The 10,000-nt window shown below is 40.0% G+C and overlaps 1 protein-coding gene and 1 long non-coding RNA gene across 3 annotated transcripts in view; one reads left to right on the top strand and one right to left on the bottom strand.

Moving 5' to 3' along the window:
• epb41l4a (erythrocyte membrane protein band 4.1 like 4A) overlaps positions 1-1,729 on the top strand; it is a 42,595-nt gene extending 40,866 nt beyond the window's left edge. The window contains exons 21-23 of one of the 2 annotated variants that reach the window (XM_027139707.2): positions 239-349; positions 461-539; positions 962-1,729. In XM_027139707.2, the coding sequence (XP_026995508.2) occupies positions 239-349; positions 461-539; positions 962-1,075 (304 nt within the window). In that variant the 3' untranslated portion in view covers positions 1,076-1,729. Of the gene's footprint in view, positions 1-238; positions 350-460; positions 540-961 lie in introns of those variants that run through there. The other variant, XR_007138884.1, reaches the window with a different exon arrangement.
• Positions 1,730-7,223: 5,494 nt separating this feature from the next.
• LOC113638449 overlaps positions 7,224-10,000 on the bottom strand; it is a 5,169-nt gene continuing 2,392 nt past the window's right edge. The window contains exons 3-4 of the long non-coding RNA XR_003439584.2: positions 9,859-9,907; positions 7,224-9,723 (exon numbers count right to left, since the gene is read on the bottom strand). This is a non-coding gene — a long non-coding RNA (uncharacterized LOC113638449). The remainder of the gene's footprint in view (positions 9,724-9,858; positions 9,908-10,000) is intronic.

Genomic DNA, 10,000 nt, shown 5'->3' with positions numbered 1-10,000 from the left:
TTTCAGCGTACTCGTCGCTACACATTCCGTAACGGATTAGAAGGCACAGTAGGATTTCTTCTAGCAATCCGAAGAACTTTAAAATAACAGCGAAAGAGCTGAAATTCACACCTCGTGACAGTTTAACTGGTAGCAACTTAATGTGGCTTATGTTGTGATTTTACCAGTTAAAAAAAAAAAAAGCTTTTGATCCTATTTTCCTTACTATCTTTTAAAATGACCGAATATCTCATTTCAGAACTCAAGGTGACCCCGTCCGTATCCGGCACTCTCACTCTCCCCGGAGCTACCGACAGTACCGGCGCTCGCACTACTCCGACGGAGAGAGGTCTGTCCTCTCAGAGGTCAAGTGAGTCCAGAAATAATTTTTGTTCAATTCAAAGATCACGTTTCCTCTCAATAGGTCATTCACAGTGACAAAAGAAACAACTTGACTTTCTTTTTTTTTTTTTTTTTTTAGCTCTCGGACCGATCTGGTGCCTCCGCTTCCTGTTACACGCACCGTAGACATTACCGGGTCCGGTACTGCCACCTCACAGGTGAGGGCTGGTTGTCATACATGTATGTCATACTCTGTCATACATGTATATGTGAATATGAGCTTATTATCTCAAGTCTGCCGTTTCTTATTTCAACGTATATTCGGACACAGACATCCAGGCGTGTACGAGAGTATAATGGTCTGTGTGGTCTGTATGCACGAGGGCAGATAGACATCATCTCTGGGGTGTTAAGCCAACCAGTGACTATAAGCTGCCCAGGAGGCTATTGTGTGACATGGGGTTTGGCAAATAGGGTATAAAATGGCTTTAATGAGAGGAACAGAGTATGTTACCATAAATACCGACTGCTCTTACTGTTCACGAAGGCGAGACAGTGTTTGTATGTGCTCAGAACTGAGCGCTGCTGCGAGATGTTTTTACAGTCCTGTTTAAAAATGTCTGTGTTTTTCTTTGAGCAGAAGAAGAATGGCTCCAAAGACAACCTGTCCGAGAGCTCTGGACAGGAGACAAAAAGCAGCATCAAGTCGGCGGCGATAAACCCACACAGCACTCGGGTGAAAAACGAAACATGACCCCTTTCCTGACTTTCACCATGGAAGGTTAGGCGAGGTAACGGACCATACTCTGAGACCTGGAAGTATTCAACACTAATAAGTGGAAATATCAGACGGACATGAGCTTGTCTAATAAATAAGTTAGCGTTCATTCAAAATAAATAAATAAATACATAAATAAGGCATTTTGTAGTTTTAACCGAACGAACATGATGACAAGTGTTTTAAAAACCACCCATATTCTATTCTGACAATCAGAAGGATAACGAATCATTCACTACACAGTCCTTAAGGTGTTACACAGCCCACTGGTTTGGACATTTTTATACAGTATTAAATATTATCGTACATGTGGATATTATCACACAGACAGATTTGTATTTGTGTCCTCTGACCATAGACTAACTACAATTTCTGTAGAAAACTGTTGCTGCTGTAAGTCTTTGTATCGTCTTTCTTTGCCGTTAGGGAAATACACTGGATATGTTTAGCTGTAGATGAGCCGGAGACTCAATAAATGGTTTCTATTTAAAAAGTCTACACACCTTTGTTAAAATGGCAGATGTGCTCAAAATGTTCAATCTCACGTTCCAGAGTAATCATCGAGTCAAGATGCTGTCGTCGGTGAAATTCTTCTGATTAACCTCGAAATAAAGATCGGCTGTTTCTGTGGGTTTTTTTTTATTTCACATCTTCTCAGTTTCATACAAAGCGCCGAAACCTGGAGCTTACAAAGCAGGCACGACGTCTTGCTCGTTAAAGGTATGGAAAAGGCAAAAGAGTTTAAAATGTCCAAAACGATAGCCATATCATTGAACTCATTTAATCGCCATCATCGACAAACAGGACATGGAGCACCACAGTGACATCAGCGAGAACGTGACGTCCCACCAATAGGGGACGCTGCCGAGGGAGCTAAAGGTATATAATATTCGAGTAGTTTTTAAACTGATCACAGATCACTTAGTTTCTCTGCTTTTACACCTGATGTTTGTTCTTTATCAAAGATGAACACAAAAATTTGTAGAGTTGTACATTCATGGTCCAATTTTTAGGGGCTGAAAATAAAAGATGCAGAATTTAGCAGAATCGAGGTCTTTCTCAATGTAAAAAAAAAACAAAACACGGATTTTAATCTCCTAAGTAATCCGATTGTGACAGAAATAAATGGTTAGTTATTGGTTTTATAAATAAGCCTAATGGTTAGAGAGTCTGACTCCTAACCCTAAGGTTGTGAGTTCGAGTCTCGGGCCAGCCACGACTGAGGTGCCCTTGAGCAAGGCACTGGGCCCTGCAGTGGCAACTAGGTGGACCTGGGATTCGAACCAATGACCTTCCGATCACTAGTCAAACACCTTAACCACTGAGCTACCACATCCCTTATATATATATTTATTTTTTAAAGTCTGACATACGGCTAAGTACGGTGACCCCATACTCAGAATTTGTTCTCTGCATTTAACCCATCCAAAGTGCGCACACACACAGCAGTGAACACACACACAGCAGTGAACACACACACAGCAGTGAACACACACCCGGAGCAGTGAATACACACCCAGAGCAGTAGGCAGCCATTTATGCTGCGGCGCCCGGGGAGCAGTTGGGTGGGTTTGGTGCCTTGCTCAAGGGCACCTCAGTCGTGGCTGGCCCGAGACTCGAACTCACAACCTTAGGGTTAGGAGTCAGACTCTCTAACCATTAGGCTTATTTATAAAACCAATAACTAACCATTTATATATATTTACATTTACAGCATTTAGCAGACACTCTTATCCAGAATGACAAGAGTGTCTGCTAAATGCTGTCAATGTAAATATACACACGTATGCATCTTTTTATACGTTACCTTTTTATTCACACATTAAATGCTCAGTATTTTTATGGTGGAGGTCATTTTAGAATTGTTCCTTCCAGCTTGACCATTTCAGACCAGATATACAGTGTTTACAATTTCTCGCCATTAGGGGGCGACACTTAACAATTCCTATACGCTCAGTCATTCAGTTTCTTTCAGAAAAAGCATCAGTCATTCCAACTAATAGGGAATTTTTTAGATTTTTTTTTTTAACTGGAATGTTTGTATAATTTGCTCTTAGTCTGTTTTAAAAAAATTACAGTTTATTCAGTGAACTTTTGTATAATCCTGAGCAGAATTGCAGGAGCACTGGAACGGAGTCAGGTAAATTCACAACGGATGGGATCGCAGGCATTTTTTATTGTGGACTTTCTAGATTTTCTACAGTTTTTCACCAGTAAATGATCTGTGAAGACGTGGACAATTGCATCACAGAAAATTGCTGTATTTTTAGCTCTTGTTAAAACAACCAAATCCTCTGTGACTACATGCAGAAATACAGGACAACAGAAACATGCCTTATTTATAAGAACACAGCAACTTTTGTCAAACGCAGAATGTAATAAATCCCAAACGACATACTGAACCCAAGCGGTAGTTGTTTGTTGGTTACGAACACAACGTACATCCAGAAGTATTTTATTATAAGAATCTTTGCTTCAGACCTGAGTTTCTGAGCTCTGTGCTCTTCTCTGCTTGAACCTAATTGAACTCAAAGGTTTTGGATGAAAGCCAAATACCAAAGATTTCACCAAGCCTTAATGTGTAATGTAAGAATTTGTTAAGGCTTTAGAAGCTATCGACATTGTTAAACTAACAGTCTGAAAAGGTCATGATATCGAGGTTACATAGAATTGTCAGAGACGTGTAGATTTAAAGCCCTGAGGCTGAAATCTACATCACACCAGTGTCAATTTCTGTATTTCTGATGGGCAAGCTTTGTTTCTGTGAGGCTGCTGGATCTGATGTTTACTTTTACTGAGCTGTGTCCTCATCTCAACTCGATCTAGCACTGACTTAGCACTGGTTAAAGTTTAGTCTACAGTAGGAACATGTTTGGTCTGGCAAAAGCAAACCCTGGTGGGTCATTTTTTTTTTAGTTGAGATGAACACAATGGTGTCATCTTAAAACTGCAACTAGTAGTAATTCTGTTTGGTAAACGTGCGTACGTAAACCGTGTCCGGTGTTCTGATACATCTGCACTGAAGCCACAGCAGGAAGAGAGTTCTGTGCGTTGTGGCAGAGCTCCAACAAATGTATGCCAAATGCACTCGTTCACCTCGATGGATTGTGAAAATGTGGAAGGGAGGGGCGAGTTTCTGAGAGCGCTGAGATTCTGACTTGTGATTTGGGACAGACGTTTTTCACCCCATGGGAGCTTTCAATGTTGAAAAGCTTTTAAAGGCATTATGGAAAGGTTTGTATTTTATTCTCTGCAGCCATTCTTGGGCATAGATCTGTTTTTTTTTCCCCCCCATAAACCCGGAAACCCTAACAGTTTACAGATGGCCTCATCTCATCACGATGGTGTTTAACCATGTTTTTAGAGCAACAGTTCTCTCAGATTTTTGTTGTTTGGGAATGGAAACAGTTTAGGCTGCATCTGGCAACCCGAAAGCATCCTGTGGGTCCTTGAGGACAACAGCTTTATGCACAGGGTCTTGCATAAACAGGATTTCACCCTTTCCTGTGTGGAGACCTATTATCAAATTAGCAAAGCGAATAACCATCATTCATGTGGACTTAATGGCTTTTCCAACCATTAAAGCTCAGATTTGTAAATCCTTGCATTGTTCTTATAGTAGGCTTTCCTGCTCATGGTTCTTGAAGCAAAATAAAAAAATAAAAAAATAAAAACAGATAACACAAACTAATGTCATAAATGATTAGTACACTTGTGTTGAGCACATCGATAAACCAATAAATCTTTTTTCCCTTGAGGACAGAAATGGGAACTCCTCCTTTAAGGTTATGACTATAGTCCTGAAGTCTCCAAAAGCCATAGCCTCCTTTTAGCCATAAAACTGTAAAACACCTTCTCAATTAAATACCATCATCATTCTGAAGCTCGTGATGTTTTCATGTTTTCAGCCACAAGGTCATTTCTCAAAACTGAGGAACCGAGTTAAGCACCAAGCCTGTACTTGAACCTAAAAGATAATCCATCTTGATTAATATGAGGTTTTGAATATGTTCGTATCTGGGCTGGATCTCTCAACCGATGTTTTGGCTGAATGGTATGGAGAATACTTGTGGGAATGCAGCAGGACTTTTGTTGGAGCTCTAGCTGTTTTCTGATTTTCGCAAGACAGACCGACCTCAAAGGACTCGGGAGTTAAACTCCAGCAGGTCTTCATCTGGTGCCCTTTATCTTTGTCTGTGGCGTGTCTAGGAGATAAGCACCTTGTGAAGTTGCAACCTGGAAGTGTGATATGGATGTCCTTGGAAGAGGATAAAAGAGATCCAGGTTGAGAACTTTCTTGAGGAAGGTTAATCACATTCAGGTGGAATGATGTGATGTGAAGTCTAAAGAGGTGAAGGGTTTTTTTTTTAAATCTCTGAAACAACAAATCTTACTATAGAACTTTCAGTTCCTTGGTGTCCTTTAATCAAGGAACTGCTAAGACCGCTATTTTACTTAACCTTCACCCTGGCAGTAGCTCATGCGTACCCATTAACTGAGAAATGGACACCTTATTAATTCGCCCTCAACTTGGTTAAAAGCATTAACGTTATGTGAGCACGTAAAACACACTAGTGGTAACACATTGGCGGTGAAAGGCCTTTCTGTGCTAGGAATCGATACAAATCTGATTTAATCCAAGAAGGAAAAGATGTTTTTATGTTCACTGGAGAGCAGATCTCATCATTTTATATTTCATAATCATAACCAATCGTTCAGTTCAGATAAAGCCAAAAATGACACAAGTACACACACTTCGAGCCAAAATTTCGAAACCACACCTCCTGCCTCATAGAAAGCTGTTAGAAATATCGAAGAGAAAACATTTGTGCATACTGGCATTTTCCAAACTGCAAAAAAAAATGAACATGGAAAACCAAAAGACTAAGGTGTCTGTGTCGAGGACTAATTCTAAGTGGGTCGAGATCAGCGAGGCTTTGTGCGACTCTAGTTTCCTTGCAGCGGTTTCCATGTGACTAAAATCTGAGAGATGTTTCTTTCCCTCCAGAAGGTCACCACAAAGAGGGGATTCTAATAAAACGGGTTATTATTGTGGAGTTTATTTTCCACCATGTAGTGGAAAATCTACAGCGTAAAGAGCACGAGTTGGAAATAAGATGCTGAAATAAAGGATGATGATGATGATGATGATGATATCCTTCGTGGGTATTATTAGGAACTTGTCATGGGGTTTGTGAAGGGACTTGTTTGTTAACTTGAGTGAACCTCAGAGCTTAAGGCTTACAGTAGGAACACGTATAAAAAAAAAAAAGCTGGGTGTAAAGTAGCCAGACTTAATCTGGAACCAGATCTGGAAGGGAGGTTTTTCAGGAGACGGAATGATCGCTAAGCCACCTAGAGTCAGGTCCATAAGTATTTAGTGACATCAGTAATTATGACATTAAGATGTAATTGAAGTATAGACTTTCAGCTTCAATTACAAGGGGTATTCAAACAAAACAAACAAATCGAAATAAAGCGTTATTTTGAATACTTGGATGCAAATAATTAAAACATTAAACCGAATGCTCAATCCCTAGATATGCTTTGCTTTGGCTTTACTGCACTCACCCTCAGTTTTCTGCTTTCCCGTGTGTCTTCAGTAAGTGAAAAGCAATGTCTACTGAGCTAAGGTCAGTCGACTGAACATTCCATTTCTTTACCTTTAACGGGTTGCTTTCACTGAGGTCGTTATCCATCTGGTCTGTGAAGCGGCGTGCGTTCATCCATCGCGTTCTACAGCATTTGACTGCATCTGAGCAGAACGTAAAGCAGCTCAATGCACCACACGATTCATTCTGTTACTTCTATCAGCGGCCACGTCGTCACTAAACACCAGCGAACCGGTTCGAATTAGCAGCTGTACATACTGTACTCATGCCATAACACTGCCTCCACCATGCTTGACACAATAACTTCTGCTACAAGTTAATCTTGGTTTCATCTGGCCAAAGAATCCTGTTCCAGACCTGGCCAGGCTTATTAGGCCCTTTTTTAGCCTAACGAAGGCACTTGCATTGACTGCTTATAGGTCAATTGTCCAAATATTTATAAATAAGTTTAAGTGAAATCTTTCTTCTTATTTAGCTCAAAGAGGGAAAAAAAACAGACACAAAAACCACCGTGAGAGCTTGCATGTTTATTGGATTACCGCTTAAATGGTCAAAATTACTTGTACAATACATAATGCTTTGTTATTGATCACAAGCTGACTTTTTTTTTTGTATCTTTTTACACCAATAGTTATTATAGTATTTCAACATCAGACCCTACCTAATCTACGCTATTTACAGGAGCTAGAATACCTAGCCTATGAAAAGAGAAAATTGCAAACAGTCCAGACGAAGATGAAAACGAATCGAAGCGGAAAGCATGCAGCCGATGCACTAGGGAAGATCTAGAGCAAGCTGGGAAGGTTCCCACTGAAGTGGGGAAGAAGAAAAAGAAAGAAAAAACAAAAGAAAGAAAAAACAAAGAAACTAAAGTGGGCTTTCAAGTTGGTTGTCGATTTGGGGTTTGTTTAAAAAGTATACGTTTAACTGGAAGCAAAGACAAAACTGCAAATACCGAAGGACGACAGCTTGCTACTGAATCACCCACAAATAAAGAGAAAGCTTTTTGGTTTCTATCCTCAAGGTGACCTACGAGTCATTCGCAAAAATCATCCGTCGATGAACACTAATTCATCAGTGCTACATTTTAGCTTAGGAAAAGAGCATGATCAGGTCGTGTGCTGTGGGATGTGAGGGTCTCGTCTGCGAGAAGCATCTTCTAATCACTTCTGGTAAAGACTATACAGCTGATTTTAAGCCTAAACCAACCTTTCCATGGACGATTTCATGGGGGACGGGGAATAAAGTATGATTTTTTTTGGAATTGTCCTACAGGAAAGCTGGTGCCTTTTTCTGGGTGAACAGATTGACATATTAAGCAAAAGACAAAAGAAACCGACTCTCTGCCCAACGGTCCATTCTTTAAGTGCTAAAGACGTCCCTAGAGACAGGTCCTTGACATAGTACTATCAAGGAAAAAATGCTCACAGATGGTATGCTATTTTTCCACTGCCAAATTATCTAGAGCCAGTAAGTGCGACTAATCCCTCGTATAAGCTCTTGACCTTAAGGGTATAAATATTAATAATTGCAGTTTTGTGATTGCTCCCGCTGTTTATTTTTTTCCGTTTTTTTTTTTTTTTATTATTATTATTAATTATTTATTTTTAAATCACCCTCTTGAAAAAGAGACTCCTGAGAAAAAAATATTTTGTGGTCTTTGTTTTCTTTGTACACATCATTTTCTTTATTTATTTTTCGTTTAATCCAAAGAGAAAGCCGCACAGAAACGACAGTGGGTGGAAGGACGGAAGGAGGGGCGAAGGCAGGAGGGAAGGGGAGAAGGGGGAAAAAAAAAAAATTAAAAAGTCGATCCAGACCAGGTTACGACGACCATACGACAAAGAACCAAACACCTTCTCCAGACGTGAAGAGATATGAAATAAAAACCATCTCAGCTACCTTACCAAGGAGCAGATTAAAGTCCAAAATAGCACCATTCATCAGTGTCTCAAATCCGTGGCAGCATCTCAATCACTTACCACAAGGAAACAATGCGGTTTCTACAGCTACTTCTATATCACAACGCACATGATTACACTTTAATATACCGGCAAAGCAAAAGAAATAAAATAAAAAAAACAATAGAAAAAAAAGAAGCCAAAAAAATAAAATAAAAAATTCATCAAAAGCAAAGTTGAAAACGTTTTTAAAATTACTGTGTACTACAAAGCGTCTAGTAACTGCATGGGAATTTGGGGACTCTTAGCCTCAGTAAATACTGTTGAATGTGTGATATAAGTTTCAGTAGTTTAGTGAGTGAAGACAAGATCATTTGCTGTAGATTAAAGTGGATCTGAAAATAAAGAAACAAAATGGACAAACTGACCGATGAAATCTGGTTTAGTGTGCTGGAAAAAGTGCGGACTTGGCTTGTGGGTATATTGATCATTTATTTCTCCCTCCTGATGTATTTGCCCCTAGCAATGTGACTGAAGATGTAACATTGGAACATATTAAATACTGAAGTTTCAGAGAGTCAATGAAACACAATGGTACCAACACTGAGAGGGGGAAAAGAAAAAAAAAAAAAAAACAATTAACAAAATATATAATAAAGGATCTTGCTTCTGTAGGTAGTGGACAAGTGGGTGACATGCTGCTGCAGATGTTCTCGGCCCTTTGGAGGTTGTAAACGATGCAGACTTGCAGGTCTGTACAGCTCCAAATCTGTCAGCTCTGTCGCGAGGTGCTTTGTGGCGCTTGCCGCTACTTTGTGTCCTCCCAAGAACGTGAACTTATCAAGGCTTAGAGTCCCGAGCGTTTCTATCATAGTATTAAAAAAAATCACACAGATGGGGAGGAAAATGGCCCCACAGTCATATTTCATCTTTATCACATACCATAAAAATGAGAATATACACAATTTAGGAAAAACAGAAACTATACAAGAAGGCTCTTTAAGATTCCATGTTAATAAACCACTTCTATCCTACATCCAGCTGAAGGAAAGCTGAATTTTCGCTGTGGCGCCCCATCGCCCTGGCCTGCACAGGGGCCCAGATGTTAACCCTGAGACAGAGAGGAGACATGAAAGAGAAGAGAGAGGAAGTGATGTGCCAAGGCATCTGCAGCTCATACAGCCAGTTTTCTGTTCAATCTTAATTCCGTACTGGTTGTTTTGAGATTTGGAGTACTGGAACATACCTCTGGGGATCCTCCATTGCTCCTGTCAGTTTAATTCTACAGCAGGAAGCTTGAAGAGAGAGAAAAACAACATGAGGGCTATTAACAATTTTGGTATTGGAGTGGCAAACAGCACACAGTAAACACGCTAATGACATGAGAA

This window comes from Tachysurus fulvidraco, chromosome 20 (assembly GCF_022655615.1).
Source record: "Tachysurus fulvidraco isolate hzauxx_2018 chromosome 20, HZAU_PFXX_2.0, whole genome shotgun sequence".
NCBI lineage: Eukaryota > Metazoa > Chordata > Actinopteri > Siluriformes > Bagridae > Tachysurus > Tachysurus fulvidraco.
Note: the sequence above shows the minus strand (reverse complement) of the source record. Positions and strands in the feature narration are given on the sequence as shown.